This window comes from Eublepharis macularius, chromosome 14 (assembly GCF_028583425.1).
Source record: "Eublepharis macularius isolate TG4126 chromosome 14, MPM_Emac_v1.0, whole genome shotgun sequence".
NCBI classification, from domain to species: domain Eukaryota; kingdom Metazoa; phylum Chordata; class Lepidosauria; order Squamata; family Eublepharidae; genus Eublepharis; species Eublepharis macularius.
In genome coordinates, this window is record NC_072803.1 from 17,963,648 (window position 1) to 17,986,890 (window position 23,243).

At 46.2% G+C, this 23,243-nt stretch overlaps 1 protein-coding gene across 1 annotated transcript in view; it reads left to right on the forward strand.

The window, feature by feature from the left end:
* KIRREL3 (kirre like nephrin family adhesion molecule 3) overlaps positions 1-23,243 on the forward strand; it is a 415,785-nt gene that overhangs the window by 192,097 nt on the left and 200,445 nt on the right. The window contains exons 5-6 of the mRNA XM_054998021.1: positions 73-230; positions 16,073-16,223. Coding sequence (XP_054853996.1) covers positions 73-230; positions 16,073-16,223 — 309 coding nt within the window. The remainder of the gene's footprint in view (positions 1-72; positions 231-16,072; positions 16,224-23,243) is intronic.

Here is a 23,243-nt window from a genome sequence, read left to right on the forward strand (position 1 = left end):
TTGCGATGCTGTGGTGATTTGGTTTTAAGGATCATAAACTGCATCCTACATTTTGTCTTGTCTTCTTTGCAGTGCCCCCAGATGATCCAGTAATTACTGGGGGGCCCATCGTTAGCCTAAGAGCTGGAGATCCCCTGAATCTGACCTGCCATGCTGATAACGCCAAACCAGCAGCGTCCATTATTTGGATGCGGAGAGGAGAAGTCATCAATGGAGCAACCTACTCTAAGGTAAGGAAGGAGAGAACTCAGACATAGTTCACTTGGAGGTCAATGACCCTGAAAATCTTGCTGGTCTCTAAGGTTCACTGGATTCAAATCCTACAACTCAGGCATAGTTCACTTGGAGGAGTATGACTTCACCAGTATGCATAGGATGGACAATCAGCAATGCACTGAAAATTGGGGGGGGGGGTCTCTCTTTCCTTATATTAGAACTCCATGTAATGCAAAGAAATTGATTGACATCAGATTCAGGATAAACAGAAGTCCTTAATTGCATAAAATATATTTAGCTTGGGGTGTTCACTTCCCGAGGATGTGATATCCACTGACTTTTGTTGTCAAAGATTAGATTAACCCAGGAAGCATAGTACCGCTGAATATTAGATGCTGGATACTAGCAACCGAAGAAGGTTCTTGTCCTCAGGCTTGACTTGTGGATTTCCTGGAGGCATATGACTGGCCAGAGATGTTGGACTAGGTAGATTTTTTGTTTCATCCAACAAAGATCTTATATCCACTACCCAAGCACTGTGTGGGCTGCAGTATAAAGGTATAAAGAGTGCTAGTACGGTGTAGTGGTTAGAACATCAGTGTGGGAAGGCCTAAGTTTCAATTCTCATTCTGCCGTGAAATTCTCTGGATGATTCAGGCCTGGTCACACTCCTTCAGCCTGTCCTACCTTGCAGGGTTGTTACGAGGATAAAATGGGGAAAGGAGAACTATGTGTACTACACAGAGCTCCTTTAAGGAATTGTAAGATATGGATGTGACGGACAGACAGACAGACAGAGGCAGGCAGAGATGCTCTTAGTAAATAATGTTTTTCTTGCATCCTAATTGTGAAAATAATATTGCTGCTTCATTCCAGTGCCACAGAACCGCCTCCAGGTTGATGGAGACAGTCAGGGGGGGACAGAGATGAGGCCAAGAAATTTGGCAAAGGAGCAAGAGACAGATATTGAAGAGGGAACAGAATTTTTAAGAGCCAGCACTAGGAGAAAATAAACATTATTCAGGACAAATGGTGCCTGTGCCAGTGTGGTGTCTTCGGCCCCTCCCAGCGGTCACCATGTTGCCAGTGTGACACGAGGCTCTGACTTCTCCGAGTGTTCAACACCCACATGCAGCATTTATATGAGGCATTCCAGGATTTATTTCCACTGAAAGAGTGAAAAAAAATCTACTGAAAATGCCACCAAGGCACCTCTCAGGCAGGCAAGAAGCCAAGGAGTTTGGGGATCAAAGGCTGTGCAAAGAAATAAGCTTAACCTCTTCGTATTGGAAACAGCCGTCAGTGAGATGTCAACATTCCCTTCATGTCTTTCAGCACAGCTTTGTATTTGGCCCTGGTAGAGTTTGTGTTATTACGAGGGGGGGAGAGATTTGGATTTATGCCCCTTTGCCATGTTGTCACGTTTTGACCGTGAGCACGTGACTCGTTCACGCTTATTAAAGAAAAGAAAGCACGGGGAAGGGTTTAGATCTGCACAGGTAAACATGCCGGTAATGTGAGGAATGTGTTTTAATGAAAATGTTGCTTTTATACAAATTGGTGCAACGCTGCTAATGCATTGCATGTCAGGATCTCGGCTCTCTTGAGCAGCGTCTGGGGAATGCCTCTGCTGGGGCTTCCATTCTCCTTCTCCCACGGTTTGAAGTTAGGGTCACCCACCAGCACTGCCTAAGCAAATACTAGGAGATTTTGAGGGCAGTGCCTGGAGAGGGTGGAGTGTGCGGAGGTTGCTCGTGTTTTCTTTTAACGGAGTTCCTGGGTCAAATGCTAGAGGAAGAGTGATTACTTTGCACTTACACTCTGACAGTCAGAGTTAGCCCCCAGCTCAGCTTCTGCCGAGTGGGGAGAGTTGTCAGCCCTCCCTTACCTTACTGGCGGTCACTATGCTGGGGGTTGGGGGCTGATCCAGTCTCTTTGTGTGTATACTTCAGAAGTCCTGATGAATTCACTTCTGGTTGAAAAGCAGAAACTTCAGGATCTCTGTGGGGCCAAAATTGGTCCCCCACATAGCATTTCTACTCTGTTTGGAGTCAATTTGGCCCCTCTGACACACTGTTGCTTCTGATTTTCAACCAGAAATGACATCATTGGTGCTTCTGCAGCACATGCACTATTTTGCTGCATGCTCCTGTAGCTCCCAGCCTGCCTCCCCACCCCTGCTGGCCAAGTGAGTGAGCTCAGGGGACAACAGGTGTGTGTGGGGGGGATTTATTGCCCCCACCAGGGGCTGACTTCCCTATGAATGGGACTGTTTTCCAGAGTTTCTGTGGCTAGTTTTGATTGGGGGGACCTTATTTCAGGACTAGGCTGTGAGAGGGTTCCTTGCTCCATTGCCCCAGCTAGTTCACAGTGTGACTAAAGCCCTGTCAAGTCCAGGAACACCTTCACCATGACAGAGGCTGCCTGAGGCTTCTGGACTAGTGTGCTGCACTCCTTCTTTACATCTTGCTCCGATTACAGGGCTAGACCTTCCTTGGACCTGTTCTCCTCCTTCCCGTGCCTCTCATCCACTGTTTCCCAACCATGCCTGGTTCCTGTCTTCATTCCAGTTACTCATGAACAGGTTTGTGATTGTGAGAAAGAATCTCCCCTGCTTAGGCAGGCTGGGAAACCTCCCGGCCTCATCTCCCCCATTCCCCACTGCCATTCAATAGGGAACTGGGGGAAATTGGGGGTGCAATTCTGCATCATGCCAACAACAACATCACTTCTGTTATGAAACTGGAAATGACATCATCATACCAGCATGATGCTCTAGGCTTCAACCCAAGCGCTATAGTTTAACCATAGGGTTTGGGTTGAATCTTAGAGCATTTCACCAATGCAATGATGTTGTTTCCTGTTTCACATTGGAAGTGATGTTGCACATTGATGCAATGCAGAATCACCTGTCTCTGCCCCCACCCCCCATTCTGCTGCCATGGAGCCATCAAGGACTACTAACTCTGCTCCTGTTCCCTGGCAAGGACTTCATAGCAGGACTTCTTTTCTTCATTTTTATCCCCTTTCTCCTTCCAGGGTTCTGAGCGTGGACAGGCATGCATGCAGGGCCTCCATCTCACATTCCACTGTGTAGTTGTACCCTGAAAAAAACACAAAGCATGGATGCCATTTGAGGTCAGGGAATCATGATTTCTTTCTTCATTTAAAACATTTCTATTCTGCCTTTCCACCCAACTCAAGGTCCTCAAGGCAGTGAACATTAAAACATTTCCAACATTAAAAGTACAAATATAAATAAAACATTTAACAAAATTAAATAAAACATTTACACTTACAAACAGGGAGGGGGGCTAATAAAAATTAGTGAGGGAATGTCAAGCAAAACAAAAAAAAAATCTTCACCTGCTGGCGGAAAATGACAGTGGTGGGAGACAGATTAGTTGCATCTTCCTCTGGAGTGAGTTTAAATGTGGGTTGACCTCTGCATCTTGTGTGAAGCGACTCACACTTAACACAACTGGTTGTTGTAACCTGGCCAGGAGCTAAGGGCGTATTTTGTAGGAGTTAGAGGACTGGACTGGACTAGATCCCTACTCTGCAATGGAAGCTTGCTGGGTTACCATGGGCCACTCACTCTCTCAGCTTAACTTCCTTCACAAGGTTGTTGTTGAAGGGACAATAAATTGGAGGGGATGATGGTGTTGTAAGCTGCTGTGTGCCCCACTGGGGAGAAAATGGGGGTATAAATAAATCAATGGCTAGCCCTTGAGTTTTATTCTCTTCACTGAGGCAAGCAGAGACATTATATAGTAAGATGTGGTAGTGGAAAGTACTGTTAAGTCATAACTGACTTATGGCGACTCCTGCTGGGGTTTTCAAGGCAAGAGACTAACAGAGGTGGTTTGCTATTGCCTGCCTCTATAGAGCAACCCTGGTCTTCTTTGGAGGTCTCCCATCCAATTACTAATCAAGGCCCAACCCTGCTTAGCTTCTGAGATCAGACGAGATTGGGCTTGCGTGGGCTATCCAGGTCAGGGCAAATACTAACATAGGGCACGTTTAGTCCATTTGAACTCTAGGGGGAGCTGTAATGTATGCTCTACTCTTCAGAGCCTACTGAACCCTTTTCTTGGTTTTCCCTGCTTTTTGTTGTGCTTCGTTAGGACCCATAAGTAAGTTCTTATATCCTAAAGATCTCTGTGCTGCTAGCCTATAATTTGTTAATGCTGCTTGCAATCCTGCTGTTGCAGTAAACTTTGCAGAATGCAGCTTTGTATGTGGTGTACCCCAAATCTGCTAATTCCATTGGGGATTACATACTCTAAGCAGCAAAAGTTTTCTCTTTGTCTCTAGCCCCTTCTGAACAGGGGACATAACTCCTTTCCCTGAAGTTAAGCAGAAAGGCATGGAATCAGCTTGTATGTAGCCATTTGCACCTCTCATTGGAACAGTGATGAATCACTGACAAAGCTCTGTTCCCGCCTCCTTCTCTGTTGCCCTCAAGCTTCTGTTTTCAGGATAAAAAGAGAATCTAAAACTCAATATTAAAATCTTTATTTCTGATACTCAGATATTTAGCCCCCTACAATATTCCCACCCATGCCAAAGCAAAAAGAATAAAAAGGGAAATTCCCCTGCCTGTTTTCAAACCAGCGATTCATTGATCGTATTGGTGACGACTCACTTTTTATCCCTGCACAAGCACACTTGCATGCCCCTCTGTGGGGATAAAAGGTGAATTGTCGGCAACATGGCTTGCTGAGGAGGCCCCAAGGAGGCCGCCGTGGGCAGTGGGATGGCCCAGCACAGCCACTGCAGGGCGTTGGGAGGGCTGCACCAGGCCTCTGTGCTGCCTGCATAGGGTTGCCAGTCCCCCACTCCCACCCTCCATCTCCTGCTCCCGTTTACCTGGCTGATGGAGGGAAAGGCAGGGGAACAAATCAGGCTGCTGCAGAGCTCACGAGTGCTCCAGGGCCCATTGTACCCCCCCCAGCAATGCTCCTGGGCTCCTCAGTGGCCTGATTCAGCCTGAATCAGCCCACTGAGGAGCACAGGAGTGCTCCTCGGGGCATCACGCAGCCTGCACTATGACATCACATTTTGGAAGTGATATCATTGTGTAGCGTGGGAGCACATGCGCTTTGCATGTGCAAGGATGCCCCAAAGATGAGTGCCAGGTCTTCCACCTAGAGGGTAAGGGGACCTGGCAACCCGGCCTGTGCCAGGCCTCTGAGGGGCTGTGGAGGTGGAGGGTGGCCCAGTGTGGTGGCACAGCCCTTCAAAGGCCCCACGTTGACTACAGGGTCAGCAGAGAGGCCTGCCACGGCAGTACAGCCCTCCAAGGGCCCACAACGGGGGCCTGCCAAATCAGTTTTCTAGAGTCCATTGTACTTTTTCCCACAACGGGCTTTGTTACTAAAAAGTCTCTGGCTTCCATTGGATTTTAATCTTCAAAATCTTCTGAACCGGTGATTGTATCTGAGACCAGAAAGTTTTTGCTTTCTTACATGTCCACCACATATGAAAAAATGACTCTTCTTGTTTAGCACATTTCCAACATACATTTGATGTATCCTTATACATTCTAGCCAATTTTGCAGGAGTCATATACCAATGATACATCATCTTATAAAAATTCTCCTTAATACTAGAGCTTAATGTAAATTTCAACCCTTTTATCCACACATTTTGCCATCGTTCCATTAATATGTCGTGTCAACATTTTTTGCCCATTTAATCATATGTTCTTTAGCCTCTCTTTTATTTTTATTTTTTGCACCTTATTATTATTATTAGTTGCTTTTCCAGTTTTTTTGTCTTTCTTGTTTATATGTACTGTTAGTTTGGTTTGGTTCATAGCTGATTGTGGGGGGGGGGGTTCTTATCTTTTAGGTTTATGGTTTATTGCTTAAATAAATTTATTAAGAGATTAAAAAAATTTAAAGAGGGGAGGGGGAAAGAATGGAAAGGAGGGGAAGGGCTGGCTAGACGAGAACAGCCAATCACAATGCAGTGGGCTAGCAGGAGGCAGGACGGGGGGAAGAGGGTGGAACACCAAAAATGGAATAAAAAGTATGCGCTGGGAAACAGCCTACCCCAAAGTGGATTTTTCAAAAAATCAGGGTATAAGCACTCCCAGGAAAGCCACCGAGAAACCACATGGTGACCGGAGTGACTTCTCAAGGCTGCAAATCTGGTGCAGATGGACACTCACAACGAAAACTCTGCAGTATGGGAACTGAACCAGCAAAACTGACCCATGCAGACTCAGCATCTGTCCTAAAGCTCCGTGACCTATTTGTACCAAAGGATATCACTTGGACTCTCATAATGTCTAGGCTACATCTTGCTTTAACAAAAGTTACTCTCAAAACTTTGAATTCTAAGGTGTCCCAGATTCAGGTCTTTGGCCTTGAGATAGTGGTAACTTCTATTCCACACTTTGGCATCAAAGCACAGCAGCTAATGGTATTGAGAGAGATGCAGCTAGCAGAGAGTACCAGAGGTCAAGGAGAAGATGGCAAGAAGCCAGAAAAACATGCAACTACATGCTAGAAACAAGAAAACAACAAGGCAAAGAGAAGAGAAATATAGCCATTGTGCTGAAGAGGATCCTTTAAATAATTACACTTCACGCTGTTGTGTGGTTCATTAAATTGATGTTGATGCAGTAGAGCTGTTGAAGTCATAGCAACAAACCCAAACGCTTCTTCTTGGGGTCCATCAAGGGCAACTGTGTGCCATATTTAGACTGCAAGTTTACATGGATGCTCTTGCTGGTTGCTCTGCAGTGTCTTACACTCTCTCCGCTTGGAGATTTGAATATTGTGCAGGAGAATTGTAAGACCTTTCTGTTGTTGGGTGCTTTTAGGGTGGCTCAGTTTAAGGCAGCAGAGGATGGGCTGGGTTAATGTTGTGTTTATTGCTATTAAATTGGACTTTAATTGAATTTTAATAGACTTTTAATGAGCTACATAAACATTTTTATTATTTATAATTAAGAAGTAACATTTGTATAAAAATCAGTGATTGCCTCTCCTGAGGCTTTGCATGGAGTGGATTTTACATTCCAATAAATGCATAGAGTCACATTCTAGGTTTTGGTTTTTTTGTCTGATTCTGTTTGTCAATTAATTCCTAGCAAAGATATATGGATAACCAATTCCAACATAAATTTCTGAATGTGTGCACTCTCATCTTGTTTGCATCAAGCTAGAATTGACCCAGGGAGTAGAATATATCGAGATTTCCTTATTTGTTTACAATATTCTCCCTGCTTGTATCCATTGCAATTCAAGGTTTCTTGCAGTGGTAATGAAAACAAGAAGGAAAAAACAATTTAATTGAAAGTAACAAGTAAAATTATAAACAGCAAGAGAGACGTAAATCAACAGATACAATAGCCACTTGCAAAACCAAAATCAGAGACAATATAAGACTATATAAGACAAGCGTGATGTATTCTGGCAGCCCCTAATTTAAACAGAACATGAGACTCCTATGATGCTGTTTGGAAAGAGTCTTTTAAGTTCCCTGTTTGTTGGCAAGGTGGCCCCTTGCATCCTACCCAGGGCTTTTTTTCTGGGAAAAGAGGTGGTGGAACTCAGTGGGTTGCCCTCAGAGAAAATGGTCACATGGCTGGTGGCCCTGCCCCCTGATTTCCAGACAGAGGGGAGTTTAGATTGCCCTCCGCACTGCTCGGCGGCGCGGAGGTCAATCTAAACTCCCCTCTGTCTGGAGATCAGGGGGCGGGGCCACCAGCCATGTGACCATTTTCAAGAGGTTCCAGAACTCTGTTCCCCCGCGTTCCCCCTGAAAAAAAGCCCTGATCATACCAACAAGTTTTCAAATTATTTATTTATTTATTTGGCTCTGGCTCCAGTGTGGTGGAATGCTCTCCCAGCTGAGACCCGGGCCCTGCGGGACTTGTTAGGCTTTCGGCAGGCCTGTAAAATGGAGATGTTCCACCAGGCCTACGAGAGTGGTTGAGGAGCTGCTGAACTATCCTGCCAGCCCCTTGCCCGTTTTGTTTTGTTCCACTCCATTGTCCAATGAGATCTGTTGATTTTATTGTTTTATGATTTTAACTGTTAATTAATGTATTTTAAACTGTGGTTTTATAATGTTGTGACCTGCCTTGAGCCCATTTGTGGGGAGGACAGGATATAAATCCAACAAACAAACAAACAAATTAAAAAATTGTCTCCAGAATTATATTCCACCTTCTGCCCCATCAGGCAGCTAAACATAAAACACATCTTAAAACCACTTTAATAATAATAACAACAACAACATTTCATTTATATACCTCCCTTTAAGACAACTTAACACCCACTCAGAGCGGTTTACAAAATGTGTTATTATTATCCCTATAACAATCACCCTGTGAGGTAGGTGAGGCTGAGAGAGCTCAGAGAAGCTGTGACTGACCCAAGTTCACCCAGCGGGCTTCAAGCGGAAGAGTGGGGAATCAAACCCGGTTCTCCTGATTAGAGTCCTCCCACTCTTAACCACTACACCAATACAAACATAAAAACACAGACCCAGCAATTAAAACATAAGGCAGGAAGGAGAGGTCACCAAGGGAACACCAGATGAAACAAAAAAAGTTTTCATCTATTGCTGGAAGACAGAGATATAAGGGACAGACTATTATCTCTGGGGACAGAGTACCACAATTTGGGGACCACAACCAAGAAAGCTCTCTCTTGGGCGCCCACCAAACTTCAAAGTGGGGGGCATATGAAGCAAGGCCTCAGAGGATGACCGTAGCAGTCAAGCAGTTTTGTATGGGAATAGGCAGTCCTTAAGGTACGCTGGTCCCAGACTGTTTAGGGCTCACTCAGCACCAGAACCTTGAACTGGACCAAGAGACGAAATGCTACCAAATGGACCCAAACTGTAGTAATATGGTCCCTACTACCCTTTCCAACCAGCATAGTGTGGAATTTGCCACCTTGCAAGGAGTAGAACAGAGGGTTTTTTGTTCTCCCCACCCCCTTCTATTCAGTCTGAGGCCTGCTCCACTTTGTTCCTGGGGTGGTGGTTAATTATAATTTGCCCTAGTCTTGGGATTGGTTATGCCTTCACTAGAAAGGGCAGGAATGGCATGGATTGCTTCATCATAGGTTGAGCTATCAGCAAGTGCTGTGAGGTACCTGCGCATAAAGAGTTGTTTGCAAATGAACACAGAATTGACATGAGCAGACAGATGAGTTGGGGAGGGGATGTGCTCAGTACGGAGCATCATCAACCAAGACTTAGTTTCTTTAGCAGAATGTGGGAGGAGGGAGATGAGTCTTAGCACCTCTTGGCACTGTGTGATGGATAAACAAAGCCAGTGGGAATGTTGGCCAAGTTTGGAGCTGGGGTGGGTTTGCTCAAGACATTGACAGCTGTGTTAAGCTGCTTGCTGGGGCAATTTTTGTTGATGTAAAACCTAGCTAAACCTAGCTTAACCTACAGAGCTGCTGTAGCACGGTGGTTAAGTGGTTCGGTTGCGAATCGGCACTCTACTGGTTCGAATCCCGCTACTGCCATGAGCTCAGTAGGTGGCCTTGGGGAAGCCACTCCTCTCAGCCCCAGCTCCCCAGCTGCGTTGTGGGGACAATAATAACACTAACTTGTTCACCGCTCTGGGTGAGGCACTCATCTGTCTAGAAAAGCGGTAGATAAGCACAGTTATTATTAGATGTCCCTGCCTCATATTTTCATCCTGGGTGCTGCTATGGGATAAACCAGGATCAGCAACAGGAACAGAAAGAGCCAGAACGAAGCAACTTAGCCAACTTAGCCAACGAAGCAACTTAGCCAAGAACCAAGTGAAAGAAAACTGTCTTTACTTGCCGGCAAAGATGACACTGAATGAATCTGTTAGGGGAAGTTTTCGAACAAATGTGGTACCACCAAGAAGTGTTGTTTCTCCTGTTACTGCCCCTGAACTCTTTACATGGGTGTTCCTGCAGTAGGCCACTGAAGATGCTCTTCATGAACAAGTAGAGCTGTACAGAAGGACCATTCTTCCAATACCCTAGATACAGACCAATAACTGGAGTGGTGTAGTGGTTAGAGTGTTGGATGCAGGTTTGAATAACCTCTCTATCAAGGAAGCTTGCTGGGTGACCTTGGGCCAGTCACACTCTCTCAGCCTAACCTACCTCACAGGGTTGTTGTAAGGGTAAAATGGAAAAGAAGAGAACAATGTAAGAAATTTGGGGCCCCTGTTGGGAAGAAAGGTGGGGTATATAAGAATAAGTAAATAAGGCTTTTCATAGGTCAAATCTCTTTGAGTGCCAGTGCAAAAAAAGAGTAATACAATCACTGCCGTGTGTTCCTCTCGCCACACTAGCTACAGCACTATGGACCACTTGCTGCTTCTGAGAGGTCTTCAAGGGCAGTCACATGCGGAAGACTGTGTAAATACCTACGCTCCATGTAACCAGGGCCATTTCCACACTACTCGCCTTCAATCGGAACGCCGCGGAACGTTACAAACAAAATGAGGAAGATAGCATTTTCTCACGCGAGTTTTGCGCAATGTCGCACAAAACTCGCACGAGAAAACGCTACCTTCCACGTTTTTTTCACAACGTTCCGTGGCGTTCCGATTGAAGGTGAGTAGTGTGGAAATGACCCAGGGCAGAGATCACTGTAGTCATTTTTCTCCAAGGATGTAGCTGGCACACCAACGAATGTTGGTGGAAGATGTTTTGACTGACTCATGTTGCACGATCAGTTAAAAATAAAGCTAAAAGCAGCCTCAGGAAGGAAATCTAACCCTTTAGGCAGAATGCCTCCCCCACCCCTTCTAGAAGGAAAAAGAAACCTCTGTTCAAGGATTCTTGCTGCTATACGGTGTTTTACCCTATGTTGTAATGTATAAACCCAAGTTAGGCAACTGGAACAGCGTTTAACAAGAAGTATCTTTGTTGTATTAATTGTGGGTGTTGGGTGAGTTTTCAGTATATTTCTGCATGAAAAATAGAGGCTGCTTGCTAAACTGTTTTCAAGCCAATCAGCTAATGTTAGCAGTGGCTGGGGATCAGAGGCAGGCTAAGACCAAAAAATAATAATAATTCTGTATGCTTCCCTTGCAAAGAAAGATGCACAGACATGGTTTGGATTTTAGTCTTTGGCTAGACATGGGATTCTCTGGTCCAGGTTGCCTCTACTGCCGGCCGGCCTGCCTGTAGCTTCAGCTACATTAGCGAGTTTCATCCCCCAGGCCTTCTGGTTGCTATCTGAGAATCCAGCATCTGATTTGCATAAGCAGAGTGACCTTTCTTTCCCCGCCATCTGATTTGCCTGCAGTATTACAGGAGGATTCTTGCTTTATTGCACCCAAATCCTAAGACGTTTCCTTTCTCCCGCCATCAGCAATCTCTCAGGAGATGGCCAGCTGGCTATACCATGCCAGGCAAGGGAAGAGGGGTGGATTTTTCAAGCCTAGGGCAACTGCCGCACATGTGCCTTGGAGAATTCAAATCCCTTTGCTCAAACCCTATTTCCACCTGTGCGTCTCTTTCTTACATATCCCCCCTGCTCCACTTCCTCCTGATCAGCACCAGCACACCCTCCTTATTACCCAAACACCACGTTTGACATTGCAGAACAATTAAGTCGGCAGCTTGATCTTGTCTCCTAGAATGTTATGCAGCAGCCAATGCTAATAATGTACATCAGAGAGGGCTGAACTGTGCCTACTCCGTTGGGTGAAATTCATCACCTTCCCAGCCAGTGATGCACAGATTCCCTGGATGTGATTTCTCCCTCTATGTAGACCCCTCCCCACCTAGACTACCCTGAGCTCTTGCAGGAAGAAGGTTCTTTATCTATTTGAACAATTGATAGCCTGCCCTCCAGGCCAAAGGCTCTCCAACACACCATGATTAGGAGAAACAGCTACTTTGTATGTGTGCCTGCTCCAAAAAAGTCAGGGCATGAGCCAATTTTATGCCCTGTTCTCCCACCTCCTGCTTTTTTCATAAACACACACTCATACTAGGTGATATCTGGATATGTCTCCCTCCCCAATGAGCTGCACAGCCCCCTAAATTCCTTTTGTAACCCCATCTCTATGAGCCGGTTCACATGCAATCACTCGCCACTACTTTTGGTCCTTCTAAAACCCCATTTCCATTGTGGTGCTGCCCTGTCTCGTTACTGCGTTGTCCTTCAGAGTTTGTAGTATAATCAGCCATTGATTTAGGAGAGTCTTTCTCAATTTGCCACTAGGCACAGAGCCAGCACGGCATAGAGGTTAGAGTGTCAGACTCGGAGGTGGGAGTTCCAGGTTTGAATCCCAGTCTAATATGGGAACTGGCTGGGTGACTTGGAGCCAGTCACACATTCCCATTCTAACCTACCTCAGAGGTCTGTTGTGAGGATGAAATAGAGGAGAGGAGAAGCATGTACGCCCTTTTGGATCCCCATTGGAGAGAGAAGTAAATAAAAGGAGTTTGCAAGCAGCTGAGACAGAGCAGAGTTAGAGATGCCCATGGGTTCAGGAAAAGGAGCAAGAACCTGAGAGATAACCATGGAGGCAGGCGAGAGCCTGGGTGGGTGGAACCCTCACAGCAGAGATCTGTCCAGTTCTAGCTGGTCAGAAGCTATAGGTCAGGGGTCAGGCTGAGGGCAGCAGCAGCAGGGCCAGAAGGACGGGAGGGAAAGAGTCCGTGAGGGGAGCCTGAAGCTGGCAAGTGGCTAGCAGCAGCAGAAAGCTCTCTTCCGGCTCTCTTAACTGATTATTTACCTCCTGTCCTTCTGGTCCTGCTGCTGCTGGCCCAAGTACACTTCCCAGGTAAACTTGCACAAACCTGCAATGTGTTGGGTGTCTCATGTAGCTTGGCTCTAAGCTCACCCTACTCTTTGTCCTAGAGCCATGCAATTGGGCAAAAAGCATCCTCCGGGGCCATTTCATCTTGGGGAAATGGGGTGACTATAGCCTCTTCTCCACTGGCTCTGTGGTCCTGATCCTGTGACTCCTGGGTGAGTTAGTTCTCAGCTGCCCTGTGGTGAGTCAGATTGGGGGAACTCTGACCCAACTCATGGCCAAGTGTGTCATGTAGCTTGTCCTCCAGATTCTGCTCTTGTCTGATAAATGGAGCTCTTAAAAGGACATGATCTTGCATTCTGTTGCTATTCATTTGTTTCTTCATAGATTCTTTGGCTTCCTTGAGGACAGAAGGCAAGTAATAGTAAGGGTTTAGGTAGAGTGTATGGTAGTTAGTTGCCTGGTGGGGTTTGGGTCCAGAGATTCTGGTTTCCAGTGGCTCACAACCTCAGAATCTTGGCTACTGGGCCTTGCTTTGGAATCTGTGTCAAGGCCTTTGCTAGCTTCTTTGGAGACAACACAGGAGGCCTCTCTTGAGCTCTCTGCCATCTCTCTTTCAGAGTCAGCACTTCAGTGCCTGTTCAGGTCCATGATTCTAAGGTCATATATGCATGAGAATGCCCGAATATTTCGCTAAGGTTGTTCTGGGGCCTTAACATTGAAAACAGATCCATGGTTTCCATAGCGGTGTTCATGGTCTCTGCGGGCATTCCTCTTCAAAGCTGAACCAGATTAGCTTTAGAGTGGAGCAGGGATATAGGCATAGCAGCCTGCCTAGGCCCAGAATGTCTCAGTTCCCAGGGCCTGATGTTGCTGCCATTAAGGCCAAGAGAAAGATTCAGATCAGATCGGACAGGAGATTAATTCTGCATCAGGCCATGTCCCAGCTCCTCTCATGAAACATTACGGAAAAGGTGATGCTTTGCAATCCCAATTCCCTGGTGACCACACCTGGGCAACCTTTGGCATTTGGCAGAGTGAAGGGCGGCACTGAAATGCCACAGATGCCAGTGCTCTCGGCCCTCAGATGACACCTACAGAAGTGTCATTCAACACAGCGCCGTAATGAGCTTTTAAATATTCCATTTTATTAATATGCCATGCCTGTCTGACTAGACAGTTTTAAATGTGCTGATCGAAAGCACTCCCTGTAATAATGATAAATATAATGTATTCAGGCACGCATGGCCAACTCCAATGGCCAGCCCCGTTAGGCACTTGCGAAGGGCCCATCTTCCCTTTTGCACCAAGAAGGTCAAGCGGTCTAAGAGAATCTGAGTGAAGGTGCTTTGCCTGGCAGCTGGCAGTGAATGGTAGTATGAATACTCACAGCACTTAGAAGTTTGGGCTGCAATGGGAGATGCCTTTGATCTTTGCCCCACCCAATCCAGGACACGATGCATTGCACCACTTTGAAGTCCAAAGCCTCGAGTGGTTTGTGCATTGGGGACAAACTGGGAAACTGGGCAGAAATCGTTGCTCCCTCTTCCACAAATGTAAATGCCATTCCATCAGAGGAACTGCATGGTCGGACACATGCCACTAAGTCAGCATACTGGTCCATCCTGCCTAGCCTGTTTATTCTGACTGGCAGTGGCCCCCAATTTTTTTCTGTAACTAGGAATGCTAGAGAATTGCTGTATGCAAAATATGCAGCTTCACTGAGGAATGACCCTCGATGTAGATAAGGTGAAACCATTTTACCATCACAACCATCCTGTGGGGTTGACTAGGCTGTGAAATAAAGATGGACTAAAGTCATCCAGAGAACTCTTTGGTTGAAAAGAAAGCACCTGCTTGTGGGAAATATCCCTCTGTTTTAAGCATCTGTAGTTCAACATGGTGATGATATGGGAGGCTCATTCATATCATGTATACAAGCCACCATTGGATACCAGACTCACTGATGAGGAAAGTGAAAGGGTGAACCAGCCAATAGTATGTCAAACATCTGAATAAAGGAACTTGACGTTCTCACAGCAAGAAGTCTCTGCTAAGCGCTGCTACCAACCCAGACCCAATCCCATCCCTTAAATACCATTTCAGATATGCAAAATATCTAAAACATGTTTAGGACCAAGCTTTGGTAACTCTTAAAGTGGAAGAATGCTCCATAGTTTTACAGTGGTTGTGGAAAGTGCAATCAAGTCATAGCTGGCTTATGGCAATCCCTGCTGAAGTTTTCAAGGTAAGAGACTAACAGAGGTAGTTTGCCATTGCCTGACTATGCAACCCTGATCTTCTTTGGAGACCTTCCGTCCAATTACTAACCAAGGCTGATTCTGCTTAGCTTCTGAGATTTGATGAGATCAAGCTTGCCTGGACTATATAGGTCAAGCCCAGTTTTGCAGTAGCAACTAAAAATTGCCTCTCTGTATATTCATTGTCATGAATCTAAACACAAGGAGGGGATATCCAGAGAGTGTTCGGCCTCTGTGAGACAGCAATCGATGTAAGTCTGGAGTCTGGAACAGCCGAATCAGTACGTGCTCCAAGAGAAACAGATATACTGATGATCGTAGGATCTGGAACTAAAATTTAAATGAGTTTTGTTGATACGGGGTGGAGGGATTCTCAGACAAATTTCTCAAGTATATTTTATAGTGCTACCAATTTTGGATGCAGTTAGATTTTGTTATTTTATAGGAGAAAATACAAAATGCTAAAGTATTGGGTATGATACTTTTCGTATTACTTAATGTTCATCAATACAAGGAAGAAGGACCAGGATCCTATTTAGAAAGTTTTAGTATTTTTTTGTATTTTTTTAATTTGTCCTATCACACCTTTCCTGCAAGGAACTAAGGGTGACATAGATAAATAATAATGATAAATAATCCCTTGTACCTTCACAATGACCTTGTAAGGTAGATTAGTGTGAGAAATAATGCCTGACCCGAAGTCAACTAATAGGCTGTAATGGTTGGGAGAAGATCTGAACCCAGGTCTTCTCAATCCAAGTCTAGCACCCAGTATGATACCCTTCAACACACTTGAAAATGGAAGTTGGCATCTCTTGCTGAAAGTTGAATTAATTGCTTTGTTGCTTTAATCCTGCAGACAGTCCTCCGTGACGGCAAGCGAGAGAGCATCATGAGCACGCTCTTTGTCTCCCCGTCCGACATCGAGAACGGCCAGACGATCGTCTGCAGGGCCAGCAACAAAGCCATTCCCAGTGGGAAGGAGACCTCCGTCACCATTGACATTCAACGTGAGTTGCTTCACTCCATGCAGACAGCCTTCCCAGTGCAATCTGGGATGTCCATTTCTATCCAGACTCATTCCTCAATGCCACCTGCTGTATCTGGAATGAGGCACAGCCAAGATTACTTTATAATTGTATTTTGGTTTAGCAGTCCTCTCAGGAGACCATGGGAGTGGTAGATTTTGAGATTGGCTAGATCTCTCATGGAGATATCTGAGAACCTTGAGGAGACTCAGTATTCATTTATTCTCAGAAACTTTCATTCATTCATTCTTGGAACCTTTAGAGCCTTTGTATCCATCCATCCATCTATCCATTTATATCCTGCTTCTCTCCCCACCAGGGACTCAAAGCAGCTTACAATACAAAAAGAGAATAGAAAAAAGAGGAGGGAGCACAAAAAGGTTTAACTGCAGAGCATCCCTCTCCCCCTCTCCCCCTCCCTCTCCCTCTCTCTCTCTCTGAGTCTGATTTTCCTGCCATCCCTAGGCTATGCGCCTCAGGCTAAGAGTTGAAGGGCAAGAATCCTTTGACTCTCACCCTGCAGCTCACACTAAAAATTGTACTGTAGCTATACTGTCACTGAATTCTCCCAGATTCACGCGCTAAAGCATACCAGCAGCCCTTGAAGAAAAAAGCAGGAAGAGGCTACTGGGAATCTGTTCAACAGCTCTGTATCATAGATGCTTGATAGGCCCTCTGGGGCCTCTACAACCTTGAATCGACCTTCCTTTCCTTCAACCTATTCTTGCTTGGCTACCTCAGTTTTGGTGGGCGGACTCTCACCCCAGACACCCCATTTGTGGTCAAGTCTGTTTGCCATCTCCCTGCTCATTTGATCAATTGTTCTGAGATCTAGTCCCATCTTGCCTCTGTCTGGACCTGATGCTAGTCTACCGCCTTTCAGACTCTGAGACCAGCACGAGTGAAACCCACCTAAGACCTAGACTTTTAGGTCCAGTCCTTGGATGCTCCCTGAATACCATCCACATTGCGGTATATAGGGTATTTCATCCCAATATACCACAATGTTTTACTTGCAGTCAGTCCTAAACAGGATTACACCCTTGTGAGGCCTTTGTCATTTCTGGATGTACAAAGGTGTATACTTTATTTAGGATTACATGGTTAATGGCACATTTTTTCTACTAATATCTGTGTAATTCAGATCATGTGCTCTCCAATTCACTTCCCACTGGCAAAGAAGAATCATGAGAAGCTGCAAATTCGTACTTGTTTAGAAAACTGTATCCTTAAACATAAAAGGGGAGACTTGTTCCCGACGACTCACCCTTTTATGTGGTGCAGGTACAGTCTGCATGCCTGAAGGAAGGACAGCCTGTCTCCCTTTCCTTAGCCGCCATGATAGGCTCGCAAAGGGAAGGGCCTGAACACCTGTTAAGCCACTGGCCCCAAATCGGGGTAGCCCGGTGGCTCAACAGGCAGGCACAGCTCCCTTCCTTTTGCTGCCAGGATCTGCTGGCGAAGGGAAGGGCCTGCCCACCTGTCAAGCTGCCAGCCCCAAATCGTGGTGGCTAGGCAGCTTGACGGGCAGGTGCACCTCCCTTCTCTTTACTGCCAGCCGATCCCGGAGGCAGAGGGAAGGGCCCGTCCGCCTTGCCAGCCTCCAGCCCTGGAGTGTGGAGGGCAGGCAGCAAGACAGGCAGGTGTACCTCCCAGCTGAATCAGAGTGGCCCAGCGGCTCAACGGGCAGGCATGCCTCCCTTCCCTTTGCTGCCAGCCAATCCTGGTGGCGGATGGAAGGGCCCACCTGCCTCCCAGCCTCCAGCCCTGGAGCAGGGAGGGCAGGCAGCAAGACAGGCAGGTGTGCCTCCCAGCCCTTTGCAGTGGCAAAGGGCTGGGTGCCGTGCCTACCTGCCTGCCCAGCCTCCAGTCCCAGAGTGCAGACAGCAGGCAGCAAAAAGGGTAGGCGCACCTCCCAGCCCTTCGCTTCCATGAAGGGTAGGCTCCAGCCCTAGAGCGGGGAGGGCAGGCAGCAAGATGAGCAGGTGCACCTCCCAGCCCTTTGCTTCCATGAAGGGATAGGAGGCACACCCGCCCACCTGCCAAGCCTCCAGCCCTGGAGCAGGGAGGGCAGGCAGTGAAACAGGTGGGTATGCCTCCCAGATCTTCCTCACCCCGATCAGGGTGCTGGGGAAGGGGCAATGCCCAATCCAACTTCCGTGCCCTCCACCCACCTGCGACTGGGGCACTGGAGAAGTGCAATTTCAGGCCCAACCACCTTGCCCTTTCTAGAGCCCATTGTACATTTTCCCCACAATGGACTTTGTTGCTAGTGTTTACATAAACTGCCTCCAGATGTAAATGGTGACCATGCTGCTACTTTATGTAGTATGATGAGGAATTCCCTGAATGCATTCATAAAAATCCCATCTTTTCTGGTATTAGCAGAGGATGCTTTCTGGAGCATAAAGACCAGTTTCCGTCCACCATATGATGTTTGCCTCAGTAAATGATTAACAGTTACATCCTAAGCAAAGCTGTGCCTTTTTAAGGCCTTTCAAGTCAGTGGGATTAGAAACATTTAACTCTGCTTACGATCGCACTGAAATATTCTGAAATGTCTGTATATCTATAGCCTTTACATAAATGCCACTCCTAGTATTTTGTAGCCATCCACCTTTGCATGGAAATGAATGTCAGCACATGACTTTTACAGGCACTGGACAGTGTGCAAATCTGGCCTTGAGAAAGGCTTCTCTTTGATTTAATGGAGAAGATGTCACAGAGAGAATCTATGGGAATTATTTTAGCGGCAGCATTTTGAATGGTTTGATTCTCAGCAAGGCAATCAACCACTGGTCAGCCACCAAGGCCAGAGAAAAGTGTTTGCAGCAGTCATCAAAATGCAAGGCAGTCCCGAGCAAGATGATTTAGCTTTCTAAATGACTACAGGTTATTGCCAGATGAGTTGACAAGATTCAGAATCAGCCTGAAAGTGATGGTCTAGAGAGAGAAGTGAAGGGCAAAGGTGGCTCTGGGATGCTGAGTTTACAAATCTTGATGGCACAGTTGTCCGTTGTGATGGAAGTGAGCGAAGTGCACGGGGTGGGGGGGGCGGGTTAAGAGAGTAACTTAGTTGGATTGAGCTCAAATTGCTGACAGGATGTCACATGCCAATTGTTCAAAGAGATACAATACATTTTAGCATGACTAGTAAGAAACTGGCCTGGAATAAGGGCAGCAAACATGGGAATAACCAACAGGTGCCTACTAAATATGGGGAAATCATGGATGTGCACTGGTGGGTGAGAAAGTGCAAAGAAAGAGGGGGGGTAGGCAAATTTCCCTTGTTAAGCACTGAAGGCATCACCATTTGCAATTGTTAACACATATGCATTAAGGTCAGCACACATGCGCCACAGCATTTCATGGTGATACCTGTCCTACTTGTCTTAGCCAGGGTGTCATTGGAACTCAGAGAGAGGGAGCCATTGGGAGTAGAAAAGAAGTTGGCATTGATGGCCAATGGGGTCCACTCCCCCATGATTTTAGACTCCTCTCTCAGACTTGATTCAACAGTATTTAAGTCTCTGACCCCTAATCAATGCAGTGGGCAGAATGACCAATGGGTGACCCCTAATCAATGCAGTAGGCAGAATGACCAATGGGTGGTACTGTCACTGCTCCAAATCTGAATCTGAGGCCTGGGTGACACATGCTAGAGAGAACAAGATGGTAGGATTTGGAAGGAGTGGGATGGACAGCACCACTCTGGGCTGCTGGTGATGTGTTCCAGCTTTGACTGTCCCTTCATGTACCACCCTCCCCCTGCAATGCAAACAAAAAACTAAACCTCAGGGAGAAAGTCTATCTTGCCTCTGCTGCATGTGTGAATCAGAAATAACTGTTGAGTGGACAGCACGCTACTCAGTAACCCTTTCCTATTACAATCACATAATCTCCAAACCTCTACTATGCCCCTCACCCAATATCCATTCTCGTCCCTGAACCTGGGCTCACTGATCTTGTCCTTTGCTTCAGCTCCATTCCTGTCTTCCCCAAATGCCACTCAAGGGTTCTTGAAAGTCAGGAGCACTGAAATACTGGCCTGGAAATGAGAAGTGAGCAGAATATATGCGTGCCAATCCTTAGGATGCTGTGCAAACGTATTGCTAACTTGTGGTCTTCATCGACCTTTCTTCAGTCCAAGAGAAGGATTAAAACCTTGCCATCCAAACTGATAGGTTGCAATTGTTTAGTCTGACTTCAGAGTTAAAAGAGGGATCCTTATGGTTGGTAAATCACCTCTTTTGATGGCCATGTTAACAGGAAGTTTTCTTTATAATGGCTGTGACTGCACAGACATTCCTACTGGAACAAATTTGTCTCCCATCGCTGCCTGGCAAGCAGGATGTCCAAAAGCACCTATAGCTCTTCATATATGCCTTTTCTAGCCTCTCTTTGTTTCACATATTGATAAATGTTTTAATATTCCAATTAGATTTAACTGGCCCCAGTAGAAGCCACATCTGTGCAAAGTCTACTACTTCAGTTAGTAAAGTCTAAAGATGGGCACGAACCGAAATACGAATCAAAATTAAGCACGAAACAGGCCGGTTCGTGGTTCGCGAACCTCGGTTCATCAGATTCCATTTCTGACGAACCATCACAAATTTTAGGCTGGTTCATTTGGTTCATTTTTTTTTTTTTGGTTCGTCACTGCAGACAGCCTGGTGCCAATCAATCAGTTTCCTAGGCAACATGGGATGGACTTCCTGCAGACCTTCTGCTGACCTGGAAGTGACCTTCTGCTGACCTGGAAGTGATGGTTTTCTGACCTGGATGTTACATTTTCACAAACCAAATGAACCAGTTCGCGAACCAGGGGCAGGTTCATGAAAGTTCATGGTTCGTGGTTCATGAAATTTGATGAACCACAAACCACATTTCGGTTTTTTCCCGGTTCATGCCCATCTCTAGTAAAGTCTTCCTTTTTGAAGAAGAAGAATTCAATAAGCCACATCTGCATTCTTTCTATCTTTTTGGTATTTGCTGCTGTTAAACTTGGTCTTAACCCCCCCCACCCCCCCAGTAGCTCTTCTTCAGCTGCATCCTCAAATTCCTGCATCTGTATTTACCAACCATTTGCAATTGCAGAGCATTCAGCATTCAGCACGCCAGCTGCTTTCCTGACTCCAATTAAAAACCGGCTGAGCAAATTTGAGTGCAGCGGAAAATTCACCACTTAAAAAACTTCCAGCTATTCTACCAGAAGATTAACAGGCTCTCCAGTTGTTCTTTAGCATGTCCTGGCCCAACTGGCAAGATAACATGAGACAATGGTGCGGGTTATTTCCTGGCCAGCAAAACAGTTACAACAGTTTCAGACGCAGAAAGAAAATAACAACAGCAGAACTTGAAGCATCATTATAGCGTGCTGTACAGTATAAGGCCAGTGACGTGAGTTGAATCCCCAAAGGCAGATGAATCCAATTCAAAAGGGAGAGATTCAATAAAGGCCAATTTCTACCCTCAAATCATTAAGTAGAAATAATAATAGTAATATCCCATCCGACTATTAAAAGAATTTTGTTTTTAACGGCCTCTAATGGGGTTATCAGTTTAGCAGGAGTGGAGGGCTAACAGAGAGGGATATAAAAACAGTACAGATTCATTAGCTGGCACTGTAGAAACGGAGGATCCGAGTAGGAGAGACGATCGCTCCTTAGTGGGACTTTTGTGGCACATAGTGGCACTTGTGCCAGGGATAGAATGCCTTTTCCTTGCTCTGTGTGGTTTCCCACTCCCTGCATCAGCAGCACCTTGGGAATGGACAAGTTTTATACAGTTGAGAGAGAACGAAAGACCAGTTCTGACTTCTGTCAGGACACCTTCCAACTCCGATTTCTAGCAGCCGTGAATCTCTTCTGTTAAGGTGGATGCCCCAGAATCAACCAGGCCTCGCATGCCACTTCTGGACTGAGTGTGTCAGACAGGCTAGCCAGCCAGCCTGCCCGCCACACATGGAGGTGTCTAACTATTGGTGGGAGGGATGGGGAGTAGGCTAGCTGCTTCACCGCTTCACTGTTTTCTTTGCTGGGCTTTCGCTGCTGTCTCTGCTGAATTGTGTTATCAGTGCAGGTAGGAGTGAGCGTCTGGGAACCGGCCAACCTTGAGGACTCAGCTCTGCATCTCTCCCTGGGTTTTCCAGCTTAGGAGCTACATGCCAACTTCAACTGACTTTCATTTAAACTAGGGGGGAGGAGACTGGGGGTATAACTTTTCTGAGAGGGCTTCGCTTTGGCATTCCAGGCAATTGCTCTGTACAGTGTTCTACTAGTGAAAATCTCTTCATGAAGACCTTTGACTCATATAGCTGTGTCTGATGAAGTGGAGAGTCTAAGGGCTAAGCTACAAGTGACGAATGACACAGTTGGACACTTGTCAGCTTCCCTGAAGTTTTGATGGGAAATGTAGGCATCCTAGTCTCGCAGCTTCGCTCTCTGACTGCTGTCCAATGGACTTTTCAACTGTCACTTGTCCAACATTCCGCCAAGCTGCCTACATTTCCCATCAAAACTTGAGGGAAGCTGACAAGTGCCCAACCTGTGTCATCCATCACTTGTACTTTGGCCCTGAGAGAGTCCCCTACCCAGGCCTGACAGAGTGGGTCTGATTAGGAAGAAGCACTGCTTAAGCCTGAAGGAAGTTATGTTCCACTTCCACTCTGGTGGTGCTCATCCTATTGGGAAATGGAAGAATGTCTCAAAGAAGCCTCTGTGCCCTGCTTCCTTTTTGAACTGGGAGCAGCATCAGTAGATGAGGAGAAGATACCGGGTATGTTGCTTTTTTTACTTAAGCAGAGTCTCCTGCTGAACTCCAAGCAACGCCATGTGCCACGTGTGATCTGGCAAGCACCTCTCCTGGCACAAAAGGAGCTCTGTCATGATGCCAGAGCTACGAGACCTTCTGATTCTTTGGTATCTTGATAGAAGATGGCCCAGTTGACTGACTAAGGGAATTGGCCGAACTTGATCTTCCCTTATGGGAAAGTTCATGAAG